Here is a 15,902-nt window from a genome sequence, read left to right on the forward strand (position 1 = left end):
CTATAGCTATTCCCTTAAATGTTCAGGCTAAGTGCAGCACAGTTTATTCCACTTTCAGATGAGGTTAGTACATTGCATATTGCTGAGGGAGTTCACAAAGGTTAACTGTATTTTGCTGCACCTCCTCTACCTGCACATCCTCTTAGTCAAAAAGGAAAGATGCCATCTAGGGTGCATTTCAGGGAAGGATCAGATGAGTGGGGGATTTGGGACTTGTTATCTAGAAAGACTGAGATTGGATATAGAAGTGGAGGGAACTTACCTATCTCAGGGGAACTAGAATGGAGAAGCAATGCTGCTGGGAAAGATGGCGACAAGTTAGGGAGGAAAGGGGGGGGGGGGGGGGGGAAAGGGGAATCATGGTCCAGAGAGACCCTAGAGCTGAGGATGATCAGCTGACACAATTAACAGCTCCTTTCCCAGCAGCACAAGCAGATATGGTGACATCCCTGTTTCAGCTCTGCCGGTATGGGTATCAGTATGGGTGTCAACATTTCTGTTTCAAAGAAAACTTAGGGAAGAGCTCAGGAAAAGCTGTGATAGAAGGGCATTCTTCAAGCTGCCAAGTCAAAGGTTCCCAGGCTTTTGTGTGAGCTGCTCCTAATGAGCAAGGGCTTCTCTGTTGGTCCACAGCATTTTTTTTTCTTCATTTTTCCAGTTCCTTAAAAGCTTAGGACATTAAACATGCAAAAATACGTGTTAAAACAATGAGCACCTAAAATGGATTTTGAATTAAGGCTGCCTATGCAGGTTAAATTCCTAGTTCTATGTAAATCATGTGCTCAGTTTTCTTCCCCAGGAACCCTAATGCAGTCAGTTCAAAAGACTGAGTTGGTTTGGGGATGAAGCTGGGTTGTCTAATAAAGCAGGACAGAATAACTGACTCATTTATTGCATGAGGTAGAAAGTGTGTGATAAATTTAAATAGAGAGTTGCAGGATCAAAGGAAATTGTTTCATGGCCAAAGCAGTTGAATAACACACCTGGGAACTGAACAGGGATACACACTGGTCAAACTAGGTCTTCTGTGATGACAGGCAAGTCACTTACGACAAGTTTTTCACAGTTGGCCTTTAATTGTGCATTTTTCATTTTCCAAGTAGCTGCCTTGAGATTTGGGGGTCTCAGTACAAACATCTGCAACTGAAGCAAATGGAAGTTTTGCTTTAAACAGAGAGAGTAGGGTATAAAGTTAAATACAGAGAAAATAAAGTTGCACCAATCTGTGGATACTTTTAACCTTAATCTTCATATGTTTAAGTTCCCCATCTGTAAAACTGGAATAATGGCACCCTCTTTATCTCCCAGAGGTGGTGTGAAAATAGATCCATGAATACGTGTGAAGTATTCAGAGGCCACAGTGGAGAGTGCCACAGAGAGGTCCATGGGGAAATGAATCACTCTGTCTTCAGAGCAGGCCCAACTGGTGTGCAGTAAATAAAGTCTAGGGCCACACAGAGGAGAAAACAAAATACTGAATAGCTGCTCATTAAGTAAGCACTGTCTGTTCTGTGCGTTGAATGAGGCGAAAGTCCTGTGGGAAAAGCAGTTTGCGGTGATGTAATTAAAGACTGTACCAGAACACACGCACAGGGAGGAGTGGCATTTGGGCTACATGGGCAACATTAATTTAGGTTTTTCCTAGGTTTTGAGGCTTAACTTTGCAACCTCAATCACGTTCATTTAGTAATTTGGAGTATGCCAGTGTAACACTATTGCTGAATTCTTCCTTGTGGAATATTATGTCTTATGAAAAAAAAATTTCTCTAATCAAACGTAAATGTGTTGCATTACTTCCTGTTTGCTTCCCATGCTGCTATGGTTAATTGCTGCTTTCCTGCGGGTGGAATGAAGGCTGTTGAAGTCCAATGGCCTCAACTATGGGCCGCTTATTCAATGCGGCATGTAAGCAGCAGGGATTTCCTTGTCCCTGGCTAGAGACCTGCATACTTTACCTCTTCCATGCAAGTAGGATGAAATTAATCAGTGTTGATTTTCTCAGCAAGCAATGAAATTTCAACCACCGCAGTGTCGGAGGAGGAAGACTCCTCAAAGGGGAGCAGGAGAAAATGCATGAATGAGAAGTCCCTGCCAAGATGTGAACACTATGCTTGAGTGTGTCTGAAATGTTGGGCGCAGAGAGTAAATAAGCCCCATGGCAGGTCTAGCCTAAATACCCAGCGCTTCCATGGCAAGTAGCCCATACTTTCACCGACCTTGGCATCGCGACGAGGATAATATTTTTGCAAGGATGAACTGCACTTGAACAATGTCTCTAATGTTTCAGTGTCGTTGCAAACATGCTTTCCTTTCAGATTGGCCATGTGTCTCTTCTTTTCCATCCCTTTTTCCCCTTTTCCTTTCATAGAAATACATTTAATGTGTCTGCTGAAGAGGAAATCCCTGTCTTCTGTGCAATTCCTGGGCTCACCTGAGGACTCAGAAGACAGTGCAGCTCAGTCCTGGGAGTGTAGGTGTTAACCCTTACCTGATGGTTCCCTTCCAGCCTACCTCACTGTACCTCGCGTTCCCATATCTCAGTCTCATATCTCCAAGGGTATAATTGAACAGGGCAATCTTGACTTCCAGGCTTTGTGAACTCCTCCCAGCAACCATTGTACTCACTAATGAAGTCACAGGAGTAGTGTAGCTATGCAGATAGGCCACGGAATATTGCTGGTGAAGTGTCAGCTTACTCTAAACATCCAAGCATCAAAAAGCCATATGTGTCATCTACCCCACCCCTTCTGGAGGTCAGCATTGAAGGTACAAGTGCAAGAGGCTACTCTTTTTGGTGGTAGAATTGAAAGTGCAACCAGAGTCTAAGTGACTACACCATAAGTAATCCTTTTCCCCAGAAAAAGGGTCCTAGGAGCATTTTATCTCTGAGCATTACTTCACATGTATGGGCACAGAGCTGATGCTTTGCACAGAGAGAAGAAGGTGATGTCACCCAACTGATAAAAAGCAGTGTGAGCACGAGCTGTTGCAGAGTTCCCACAGGTGGAAATAAGCCCATGCTTATTCCTAGCCTGATCCATCCCATCTCCCTGTACGTTCTTGACCAGAATAACTTGGGAACAGATTTCTCAAAGGAATAGTGAAATCTAGTTGTGATGCTGCTCTTACCACACCAGTGCTATTCCTTGCTATGTGTCGATCTCATATAGAAGTTTATGAGATAACTGAATCAGATTTCAGTGGGGTTTTTTTAATACTCTGCTTATTTTACCAAGCAGTGTGTGCAGACCTCCTGTTAAGAGACCTGCAGACCTCCAGCACTTGGCTGGAAGGGTGCTGGAGAACACTTCAAACTTCAAACATGCACTAGGATCTCAGCTATTGATGTATTTCTTCAGATCTAATATGTAGTACAAAGGGATGTTGAAGTATCGTCTTCCAAGCGAGAAGTAAAATGTCTAAATATGTTTTCAGCATCTACATACCATAGCACTAGTTATAAGGCAGGCAAGCTTAGTTGAAGTTCTTGTTAATTTTGTCTCCTGTCTGTTGAAATTCTTTCAGTAGCTTTGGATGTGATAGTCTGGGCTGCTTCTTTCGCATATCTGAACACCATAATTTTGCATTGCTGAACATTTGTGGCTCTATATTGAAAGTTAGGAAACAAAATTTTATAGGGAAAAAACACTTCGTAAGGGTCAGATGTTATTCATATTGCAGCATGAAACTAAAACAAGCAATGACAGAAAAAAATGAAAAAAGATAAACTGAAAAAAAAATACAAATATTAGAATAACATTTAAGATTACAAAAGTTCTCAGTTAGTTCCCCTCTGACAACCCAGTTTTCATAAGAATGAAGAGGAGATTCTCTCTGAAATTGTGTATTTTTTTTGGTAGACCTGAGTAAGAATGTTCATGGTTCCTGTGTCAGGACATCAGCTGCCATGCTCTCTACATCCATCTCAATAATTTAGTACGAAGAGATACTTGGTACTGCAGACTTCTGTCAAGAAAGACAAAAAAAATATTTTCCGTTGGCAATCCCCTCTAGCACAAGTTCCTTTTAGTGTATTGGGGGTTTCTAAATGACTTTAAAATCTCTTTTTCCACTTTTCGTATCTGTTTTACTCAGCAGCTCAGCTCCTTCACGCCCACTCAGAGGGGGATGTCATTCAGCCCGCAGTCAAACCAGCCTGTGAATTTGAACCAAGTCGAAGTCAGGGTCCGTGTTATTTCAAGTAGACCACTTGGGACAAAGATCTAGTAAAGTGGTAATTTAGCAGTGGTAATTTAGTCGAAGCTCGGTGATACCCTTAAAATTTGAGGATCAATTTTTTTTTTCATTGTATTATTATCTCTTTGATTATTTATGTTGAAAGTTGAGCTTATTTTGCAATTTTTTTTAAGCTTGTAATTGACAAACACTTAGAAAAGTAACTTACCAATGTAAGATTGTGGAGTTTTGTTGTACTTGAAGCTTTAGGTTTCAAAACATCAGGAGAAAAAGTGAAAGGAAAAAAAAATAACAGTGAAGTAAAAACTAATAGCATCTAGTACGTTGTTAAAGGAATCACTAATAAAATGGCTGAGATGTGTAGAACTTGCAAGTGACTATTGAATGGCGTGCAGAGTTAGTAAGCCCTGTGAATAGTTTTATTATGTGCCTATCAGCAGAGCATGCTGCTTAAATACACGTTTGCAGAGTGGCTGTGCTGGTGCCATTTTATTGACTTGGTAAAGGTTCAGTCTTGACGACTGCTACAGTTGCTACCCAGGTTCGTTTAGAAGTCAAAGAGTAGTTTTGCAGAAGTCTTTTCGTCTTAAGGAAGCGATTCACAAGATGTCTCCTTTAGTTTCCTGGAATCGAGATGTTTATTTTGTGCTATGTACAACAGCAACAGTTCTGTAGATTTCATAACCTTAAACATTCAAATTACAACTTTTACTGAAATTTTCTTTCAGCACATATTACTCAGAATATCACCAGGCAGGAATCTAAATACCAGCGCTAGACAGAAAATAAGTTTGGTATTTCAGTTAAAATCTTTCATACTGGACATAAAAGTCACAAATAATTAAAAAAAAAAAAATCCCAGTAGCTACCTTCTTTGAGGACAAATCATCCAGTTCTGTCATCCCAATCCAAAGCAGAACAAAATGAGAACAACCGAGTGTTTGTTACTCCAATTTCCCAGGGCGATTCTGAGGTGAGCTTTCATATTTATTTGGGGGATTTTTTCCATTCCTCTGGCCTTGCCGCGGAGACATTGTTGAAACTTGTTTAAGAAGATAAAGACAAACTCTTTTTCTAGTTAGAGTGGTGGTCATGGTTATGGTGTGGGCAGCCCTTCCCCTGGGGCTGCAGAACAAGCACCACATTCAAATGCTGGTAAATTTTGGTGATGATGCATCTTCTGTGACCAATGGGAAGTAGTTTGGAAGTCCACCATGCCCTGAATAGCTTTGTGACAGGCCATGAAGACAACAGTTCAGACACTGTGCTTAGGAAACCTCATCAAAGGCATTGATCCAGGGGCATGTGCTTTTAAAGTGTGATTTATGGGAATGGTAACCCTCTTACTACTAGTCATTTGAATTTTTTAACTAGCAGAAGTGTTAACATGCCTGTCTATCTAGTCAGTCTCTCCCTCTGCTCTTTTTTGCATTTTGTTCCCTTTCTGTGCACTGTTATTCAAACTGGTAGCCAAATCCAAAATAAAGGATGTACTTAAGAACCTGGTACCTAATAATTTCAGTTTTAAAAAGATGTTAAGATATTCCTGTTGCACATTCACAATCCAGATTTCCTGATGATTAATCGTGGTGCATGCATTTCCACGGTCATGCTGATACTGACTGTGGAGCTGAGAGACAGAGTGTTTTATCCATGTAAATTGTGCTTGACAGAGGTGGGAAAACTAGGCTTGATCAAAGACCCAGTGGAATCGATGGGAATCTTTCCATGCATTTCAGCAGGCTTAAAGATCACGTTCATTATTCGTGACAATTATTTGTCATCTTACCCTGTACCTCATGTGACAGTATATGTTTTTGCTTCTATGATTTAAAGAGGCTCAAACATTAATGGCAAGCTCCATCTTCCCAGGCTAAACCTGCTTTTGACCCTGCAGTATCAGGGCTTGATCAGTGACCCACGTGGAAAGGATGCAGTTGCCTGAACGAGTAACTTTTAGAAGATAGCAGAAGTACTGGAGGAGGGCTGAAATACCTCAGCAGAGTAACTTGGATTTAGTCAGGATGAGAATTTGTCTTCCACTGGCAAACAGCCTGGTCTGAGGGCAGAGCAGTCGCTCTTTGCCGTTTGACTGTATTCCTGGCACAAGGCTGGGTGACCAAACGTCTCCCATGAGACGGATAAGGGTCCCTCCCCAGGCTCTGGACCTCAATCATGTTTTTGTGTGTGATGACTATACTGAGCTCACAGGATCTCGTCTGATCCTCCTGCTGCTGCTACAAAATGGTGGGTGGGTTGTTGTCCCTCCTGCCAAAATCTTTGTCCAAAATCAACAAAGCCACATACGCGTTCTGGTTCAAGTACTCGTGCAAACATATTTATGCAACTGTTTGTGGGATTTGACTTTCAAATAAAATTCCATGAGCAAAACTTCAATATAGCTGCTTTCAAAAAAACAAATGAGACGATCCATATATATATATATCACTGAAGGGTATTCAACTGCGAGTTTGTTACAATATTCTCCAAACATTTTTTCCATATTGGTCCAACTCTAAGGTTTGGATTCTTTCCATCTTCAGTGTAATGCTGCTGTGATATGTGGAGTTTATCCCTGTAGCCTAATACCATGAAAAGAGTAGAAATAAGGAAAGTTACACAAAGCAAACACTGTCTCCGTCTGAATAATTATATTAGATGTTCGATGATCAGGAGATTAAATTTTGTTTGTTTTAAAAAAGGCAGCTGACAAGCAGAGAAAATTAAGTTGGCAGGACTTAAAGCCAGCTTGGGGTAATTCCATTGTCTCAAGTAAGCTTGATTGCATTTGTATTTTTAATTAATTAAGCTTGGATAGCCAGTGCCAAAGCGACGCTCACTGTAACAGCAGAGATGAGGGTCTCCAAGTTTTTTTTTTTTTGTAGAAAATCCTAAATTCAAGGGGAAAAAATCAACCATGGCCAAAGAATGTGTCCTTCCCTGGGGCTTTATGTGCAAGGTCTAGAGCTTTCTACAGCCATGAAGTCCTGCTTTTCACTGCAGAGCAGGGTGAGCTGCTATTTAAAATAAGGAATCTATCAAGCCGTTATCCTGTCATGAGGTGTAACAATTTCCATATTTTATTAAAAATAAAGAAAACAGATGAAATACTTATTGTTAGACGGAGTGTGCTTTTGCCACCAGCAACACGACTTCATCGCAGCCTTTGGCTTCAGAGTTTCTGTCCTGCACCTGCACAGCTCTGGCCCTGCCAAGACAAACACTCTCCAAGACAGGGGCTACGTCGTTGTTTTTAATCTGGGTGAAGTGCCAGGTGAAGTTATGGAGCAGTATAGCGGTTGATGTATAAAAAGACTCTGCTGTGCTCTCTTGGACTAGATTTCCACTCCGGGGGTTTGCGTTGCAAGTAAATAGCAAGGAGCCAGAGGACTGTCCAGTAGCACTTTGGGCTTGCGTGCTTTAATACACTTATTCTGGTCACGCTGCCTTGAGGTAGGGCGGTGCTGTGAGCCCCATTTTGTAAATACAGCGTGCCACTGAGGTCTGCAGGACGTGGAATATTGGTTGTACTGGTAACTGAATTCCCACAGGAGCCTGGATGCTTGTGTTAGGCTCTTATAGCATGACTTACTGCCACAGTTCCTGGGAATTTCTGAATGAACTGAAATGAGGCATTTTTATTCCTTTCTTGTATTCTCTAACCATCTGGCTTGCCTCACTTTTTAAGTGTGTTGCTGGAGACAGGGCAAATAGAGAGTCCTCAGCATCTCAACAAGAACCAAAAAAACAATAAAAACCCAAACCAAACAAACCTGAAAACCCATAAAAAAACAGAAAAAAAAAAGGACAAGAAACTTCCCTTCTGTTGCTTCCTCCCATTCCTGCAACGTTCCCAAGTAGTCACCATGAAGAGGAGATCCCTCGCTACCTTACTGTACACGTACTTGGCCAGGTTCTACAGTTCAAACAGCAATATCCAGGTTTCTTAATCAAAAATGGACTCATATTTTCAATTTCTCTTGAAGAGAGAAACTTGATATGTTTTTCACTGCAAGTACATGGATCCTCAGCAAAGTTGATGAAGTTCTGACTGGCCATGGCATCTCCAGTGCTGAAGGCCATTGAAAAATCAGAAGACAATAAGTGGGTTTGCAGAAGTGTTAACATGGCCAATCTCAGGATCTTGCTTTTGAACACAAGGATTATCTTTTGTATTGAAGCACATTTATTAGAGATGGAAAACCATCTTTTGTAGAATGCAAGAGCTAACGTTCCAGCTTTCCAGATTATTCTGAAATACAAGAGCAACACAGACACTGTTAATAATGCAATCAAAGCAATTTAAATCCTTTTAAAGCATCCACAAAGGATCCTTTGATAAGAAGCAACTTTCATCAGCCTCAAAGACGAGGCAGTTTAGTATGTGCTGTTTATTAGGTTTATACATAGACAGTGGCAATTCCACTTTCGGCTGGAGAAGAGCAGCAGTAAATTATAAGACATATTTATACGCACTAGTGTTAGACTTGCAGGTTTCAAATGAAAAATGTATTCGTATTAATATAGCTCTAAATGGGGTTATTCAGTGTTTAAAGTAGCAATTTGTTTTCCATTAGTACCCTGACTGGGCACAAAACAGTTGTGTAAACTTTAAAGGCTTTGGTCTTTTTTTTTTTTTTCTTGTTTGACAAAATGAAGGAAATTGCTACAAGTGCATGCTGTACAATGGGCTGTGAGAGTCTGTTTAGTTCACTCATGCTGCATATTTTTTAATCTTGCTTTTAGTTCCTGCTTTTGTCCCCTTTTTCACTGTGTGCCCCTGTAAGACAGCTTACATTTAGAAAGCAGAGATGGGCAAAAAAATCAGAAGTGGTTTTAGATTTGGGTTGGGGTGGCTAGGATCTCTTTTAGTAGCATCTCCCACAGGTTTGAATGAGGAGGGAGGTGTGTGATTTTGGGACATCTCTAGCTGAAGCTTCGATCCATCCCAGGGCTGGTGGGAATTGCTTTGACAGGCCCCAGCCCCTTGGAAAAGTAAAATTTTACTTTTGATGTGCCAACCGTCTTGTGAACTGACTACTAGCCTCTTCTGGCTCTGGTGCTGATCCCTATTGTCCAGCTTGAGCTTAGGGACTAAGGGTTCCCTTGTATTCAAATGCTTTCTTCCTGGAGTTTTGGTGTGCTTTCTGTTGTTCTGGACTGAAGCAGGCTAGAGGAAGAGAACAGCAGGTAAATAAATAATAGACTTGGAACAACATCTGTTTGAAAGATTTTGATTCACCTTAAAGAAAAAAAAATGGGAAGGGAAGATGAATTCTTGTCTTGGGTCTTTGTGAGCATGAGCAGGAAAAGAACAACTCATTCTTCCGACATCCACTTAGGGGTTTCCAGGTATTAAGGAGGGATTGTTTTGAGTTTTTTGTTTTGTATTGGTTTGGTTTGTTTTAGGAAGCAGAATTGCATTGCGTTTGGATTTTACTCGATTTTAATGCCAAGGAGATGAGAGATCCAGAGGCCAAGTCCAAAGTTTCCCATGCAGCAGCATGGTCCATGTCTTCTTGGTGATTCTTCAATGCATTTCTTTAAAATATCTTAATATCTTCTCTTGGGACTCCAGTATGTTAAAAAGGAAAATGAAATGCTACTTAATAGATAGTACGTAAGTGTGATCATTGGCCACGCCGCTAATGACCAAAATGCCAAAAAGATGTTCCTGACTTTTGTAGACTTGAATAGAGAGATTTAAACTGAGCTTAGCCCTCCCCAAAAACATCTACAGGAGGAAACCTCACCAGCTGGTTGCAGGTGTTGGATTAGTCCTTCAAAATGAGGACTTCTGCCCCGATACAGAAGTACAACTTTCCATAGCAGTCTCACTTAGACACCTGCACTTTACACCGAGTGAAACGGCATTAGGAGAGACTGGTTTTCAGCCAGGAGCCCTCACCCAGTTTTGTAGTTCACCACTAACCCACGAAAACCCACGGGTATTTTGCAAATGGGAAAGGGGAGGGGGCACTTGGTCTCTCTGCAGATCACTATTTCTCTCCGAAGTCGCTAAGGTGACGTTTTGAGCCAGAAAAAAAAAAAAATGCTAGCTATTTAAATGGGAAATTAAGATGAAAAAAATCTTCACAAGGCACATAATTTTTATCTAATTAAAATATTAGATTTTTTCTGTTTTTGTTGAAAGTCAGAGATTTTATCTGCAACAACCTTATTACTTTCTTTTGTGTTTTTCACTTAATCAATGGCATGTTTTTATCAGTATGAAATTTTACCAGCAGGATTACTTTTCCTAGGTGCGTGCTTAGATATTTTTCAGAACCTCACCAGAGTGTCTGTCAGGGAACAAATTTGGCCATAGACTTTGGAAGGTGATGGCATTTTCTGTACACAGATGTAACTATTTTGGTATGTTCCAAGTACTGGGTGATCTTTAAAGTAGTGTTTCAGTACATAAGCTGCAAAGTAAAGGGGAAAATGAGTCAGAAGGATTTAGAATAAGTGTTATTTATCTTTATTTATCTTGTGAATGTTTATGATGGCATTTTATATAATACCTTTTCTATATTAATCTGTGTTGTTACTCTGTTAGGAAGATACAGAATTCACTCGTATGCGCGTGTTATTTGCCAGTGCTATTTTCTAAATACAGAGTTTGACGTTGGTGAAAAGCAACTGCTTTCCTAGGGCTTTGACCCACCCAGCTTTTCACCCCCGTTTTGGGTGACTTTGCAGGTGTTAAACGGGATTGGGCTGGAGCGGGAGGATCTGACTACCAAAGATATCACTCTCAGAGCTGTTTTACTTACACTTCATCATCAGCAGCATATGGTTTCACTTCCAAGTGTTTAACATTTCCATTTCCTCAGGAAATCGTTCTTTCTATTTTTCAAACTTTTGAAACGGGATGGATATTTTTGCTGGCAGGCGGGCCGAGAGTGACACGACGAGTAGCCCCAGCCCAGGGGAGCCCCGGGCTGCGGTACCCACGTGGGTCCCTGTCCCCTCCCCTCGTGTGGCAGCATGTGGGCACAGCTCAGGGTACCTCGGCCCACTCTCCGGGGTCCAGTGTGCTGGTAAAACACTTCTGCTTTCCTTACTGTAATGAAAATATCCATTCCTTTTTTCTACTTTAGCCGAGAGGTGTTTTTCTTAGTCCACTCCAGGGCCCATGAATCCCAAGAATTAGCGGAGAGCCAACTCCTTTAGCTGCCTTAGTGAGGCCAATGGCAAGATCAGGGCCTAAGAAAATATTTTGTGTCACCTACGAGGAATGAAAGCAGTTGCATCATGTATTTATTGTCTGTATTGGTATATCCAGCACTTAAAGAAACACGACAAAGGGCTGGATGGCTCAAGGGAATGGCTCTGGCTCTTGTGTTTTCAGAGATTATTTCTGGTATTTCCTTTTTCCTCATTACGAACGAGTCTCACGTGTTGGCCAAGTTATGTACCATAGAAGGAAGTCTGTGCTCGTGTCTTCTTTATGTTTCATTTATCCACGTATGTTGTAGTGTTCAGCTGCTTGTTTTCTTTTCCTGCTATGCTATAAAGTACAGTTACTGGATGTGCAATCGCACACTTATTTAGCAGGTATCTCTAGCCCTTTGGTTAGAAGAGCATCCTCTGCCTCAATCAGTGTCACCATATCGTAACAGCTTTGATAACCAAACTACATTTTGTACAAGCCTTGTCACTGTGCATCAAACAGAGCTATACAAGAGACAATATAGGGCAAAATAGCTGATTCATGTATTTGTTCCTTTGTGGTTTATTCTGTTACAAGTTCAGACAGTCACAATTTTTGCACTGCTTGTTTAACATGAGGAAGCTTGCTGCGGGTTTGGGCTTCTGAAGGGATGGAGTCCTGCCATCAGGCAGGCCATGTGGTGCCAATGTTCAGGGTGTATCTTTTATTCGTACCCTCAGAAGAGTTAGTCAAAGCAGCCGAAAACAGCACCAGCCAGATGTAGTTCAACCTCCAGATTCCCAGGAGAGCTCACCTGAGCTGTGCAGCCTCTGGCTTCGTGTGGGACATTGCGAGTTTACATTTTGATCCACTCAGGTTCTTTCCTAACTCCTTTGCTTACCTTAGTGCTGTGCGTGTCTGCATGTCCCTTCCACAATTACCTTCTCGCTAAAAAAGCAACTTGGTGGAGCAGCACACGCTTGTACCAGAGGCAAGGACACCCCTGAGGCTGCTCAGTGTCCAAGCGAGCCCGCTGGCTCTCTCGCCATACCTGTGTTGTGATTTTCCACACTGGAGGCTCCAGCTCATGCATACAAACCAGTGCAACAGGCTTGCTGCTGATAGACTGGAGGTCAAGTTAGGATCAGGGAAGTGATCATATCCCTGTACTCAGCACTGGTGAGGCTGCACCTCAAATACTGTGTGCAGTTTTGGGCCTCTCATTACAAGAAGGACCTTGAGTAGCTGGAGTGTGTCCAGAGAAGGGTAACGAAGCTGGTGAAGAGTCTGAAGCACAAGTCTTGTGAGGAGCAGCTGAGGGAACTGGGGTTGTTTAGTCTGGAGAAGAGGATGCTGAGAGGAGACCTCATTGCTCTCTACAACTGCCTGAGAGGAGGCTGTAGGGAGGCAAGTGTTGGTCTCTTCTCCCAAGAAACTAGTGATAGGACAAGAAGAAATGGCCTCAAGTTGCGGCAGGGGAGGTTTAGGTTGGATATTAGGAAACACTTCTTTACTGAAAGAGTGGAACAGACTGCCCGAAGAAGTGGTGGAGTCACTATCCCTGGAGGTGTTCAAAGAACATGTAGATGTGGCACTCCAGGATATGGTGTAGTGGACATGGTGGTGTTAGGTTGATGATTGGACTTTATGATCTTAGAGGTCTTTTCCAACCTTAATGATTCTATGATTTACAAGGTGATTTCAATCCAGTTTTATTTGCTAGAGGGTATCGAAGCATTGCAATCTTCTGGATAGACTGAGTGATATCCTGATCCAATATGGACTGGCAATGCCAAGCAAAAATGGTGCTGGTACATTGTTCCAAACTCCTTCAGAAGACCAAACCAGAGCAGGACCATACTGAGTTAAAAGCACAGAGTAGCTAGCCCCAACCCATGTCTCCAGTGACCGCTCTGTAGGTGCTTCAGAGGTCGGTTCCTGAAATATGACTGGCCATACCTGCGCACTGGTGCGGCACTGGACAGGCACCCTCCTTCCTCTTACAAGAGGCACCCTTGGATGCTTCTACCCACCTGCCACCCAGCTTCAGGTCAGCCAGTCCAACATCTCCTGCAGCATTTTCCATTCAGGAGGCATGACCTGGTTTCCCAGGACGTGGTCCCCAGGGCATGGCCTGTGATGAGCAAGCCCTTCGGCCAACTGCCTCCACAGCAAAGGCGAGCTCCGTTGCGGCTGGGTGCCTGCGGGTGTTCTCCTTGGAGAGAGGACAGAACTGAAGGGTGCAGGAGGACAAAGCAAAAAGAGAATAAAAGACATTGCAGGAGCGACTTCAGGCCCGAGAGAGAAGTTACCAAGGCTCTGACAACTTGTGTGGGTTTCGTATGTCTGTTTGCAGTGCTGTGTTATGTGTTTAGAAGCTAGTTGTTTCCATAATAACAGCAAGTGCCATATGGCAGCGAGGAGGGTGGTGAGAGGAGCGCTCAAGGAAACACAGTATGTTGTTTGACATGTGTGTGCTTCTAGAGGAATAACGTGTCTCCAGCGAGTACTGCTGCTCCAAACAGGCTGAGGGATTGGCTGCTCTCACCAGAAAAATGTCCAAAGCCCTCAGCGTCTGTGTCGGTGCAATGCCTGCCCTTCTCCCATGTTTTCCTGCCGATAGTCCCTGTGATGTGTGAAGGACCTTTTGCTTCACTGTGGGTGACGCTTCTGGATGCACCAACCTGGGGGAGCGGCGCTTACACATGGCATTGAAGGGGAAATACAGTTCTGTACAGGAGCGCTGTGTGAAACTGAACCCAGCTAGATGCCATATGTTCCATCCGTTTGTTAACACTCAGCAAGTAAATAGCAGGAATTTAGAAACCTTTGAAAATACATTCTTTGCAATAATTGTTTAGTAGAGAGTGGGCTGAGCATTTCCAGAGATTTGAGGCACTTTAATGCACATCTAGGAAGCATCCAAGAAGGTCTCCACAAATTCCAGCTTTTCCTGCCCTTTAATGTATGACTCACATTTCAAGGACTTGTAATTTGCTCCCCACATTCCCACAAACACCGCTGGTCTGAGCGGTACCTTTGCCGAGTGCATATATTTCCACCACAGAAAAATGTGAAATTATTTTTTCGTAATAGCTGAATGGCTTTTGTGGGACTTTTACCAACATCAGCTCTATAAAATTGAGCCGGTCTTGTTTGAGTCCTGAAGCCATTAATTATATTTGTGTTCGGATACCTGAAACGTGGTGATGGGGAGAAGGCGGCAGTTCTGGTTTGGGGTCGTAGTTCTGCACTCACTTGCAATGCTTTTCAAGCGAAAAGGCAAAGCTCTTCTCATTTTCATGCTTCTCTTCTCTTTATTGCCTCCAGAGAGAGATTACTGCAGCATATGTGAAAAGCAGCCGATCGGAAGGCTTCTCTTTCGGCAGTTCTGTGAAACTCGACCCGAGCTCGAGTGCTGCATTAGGTTCCTTGACTCGGTGGTAAGTCAACTCTTGCGATATTTTGGGGTGCTTTGCAGCGCTCTCCTGACGGAGGAAACTCCCCCAACCCCGAGAAATCACTGTTTCATGGGACATGGGGCTGACCCAACCTATGTGGGGTTGGTACCAGCCCCGGGGAGCGTGAGCCACCGGAGTGGGAGCAGGACAGGGAGCGGGAGAAGGACAGGCACCCCAGCACAGCGCTGGCATAGCCTCCCTTTGTGTCAACACCCAAGCAGCTGAGCTGCTGTGAGTAATGTCTTTTGATGTGGGCGAAGCCTGCAGTGCTAGGAGGCACTGGGAGGAAAGGGAGGATGATGAATGGACTGACAAGAGAGGATGAGGAGTATGATAAAACTAATAGCTCTTACCAAGCCTTTTCATCAGTAGACTTCAGAGTGATTTACAAAGGACGTCCTGATTGTTATCTTGGTTTTTCAAATCAGAAAACAGAGGCACAAGGTATAGAAGAGACTTGGTTGAGGTCACAAAGAAGCAAATTGCTCCATTTGCCCCCTCCAGTGAAGCCATCAGTTAACCCAGCCACTAAGCAACACCCCCCAGCCCCAGGAGGACCTGGCGCTTTTTCCCAGTCTGGCAGCACTTGGCTGTGTGTAGTGCCAGCAGAAGAAACTCTTCATGGTGGAAAAATTTCTCAGTGGCTTTCTTGCTGGGAGCCTGCAAAAGGGTTGGATGTAGACGAGCCAAAAGGCTAAGTCATACCAGAGAGAAGATAAACTTGTGGCTGCTGAGTGTGACTGACAGTCAAAAGCAAAATGATGCATACCAAGAGGAATAAAGGGGTTTTTGTTTGTACTGTGGTGAAGACATTCTGAAGTATAGGGAGATGTGAGGATTGCACAGAAGTTGTGAAGGTAAGGGTCTGGGAGAGGACACGTGGTCACTTAAAGTTTATGTTAGTATTGCAGTATGTACAGCAAATCTACAGCATCTCAGAAAGCATTAGATAAAGTCCTGTTCAAATCAGTTTTAGCTGGTCACAACTCCTACCTGATACTCCTAGCACTGGTTGTGCTTTTCTTCAGTGGCAGGGTTTAGCCATTGAGGTACCTGAAACTGCTGCCTCTGACAAATGCTCCCTGTGG

General features: G+C 43.0%; 1 protein-coding gene across 1 annotated transcript in view; it reads left to right on the top strand.

Moving 5' to 3' along the window:
* Positions 1–15,902, top strand: part of GRK5 (G protein-coupled receptor kinase 5) — a 158,877-nt gene that overhangs the window by 88,213 nt on the left and 54,762 nt on the right. Inside the window, exon 3 of the mRNA XM_086751872.1 lies at positions 14,684–14,796. Within this exon, the coding sequence (XP_086607998.1) occupies positions 14,684–14,796 (113 nt within the window). The remainder of the gene's footprint in view (positions 1–14,683; positions 14,797–15,902) is intronic.

Source organism: Chlamydotis macqueenii, chromosome 7, assembly GCF_036417535.1.
Source record: "Chlamydotis macqueenii isolate bChlMac1 chromosome 7, bChlMac1.mat, whole genome shotgun sequence".
In the NCBI taxonomy this organism is placed as follows: Eukaryota; Metazoa; Chordata; class Aves; order Otidiformes; family Otididae; genus Chlamydotis; species Chlamydotis macqueenii.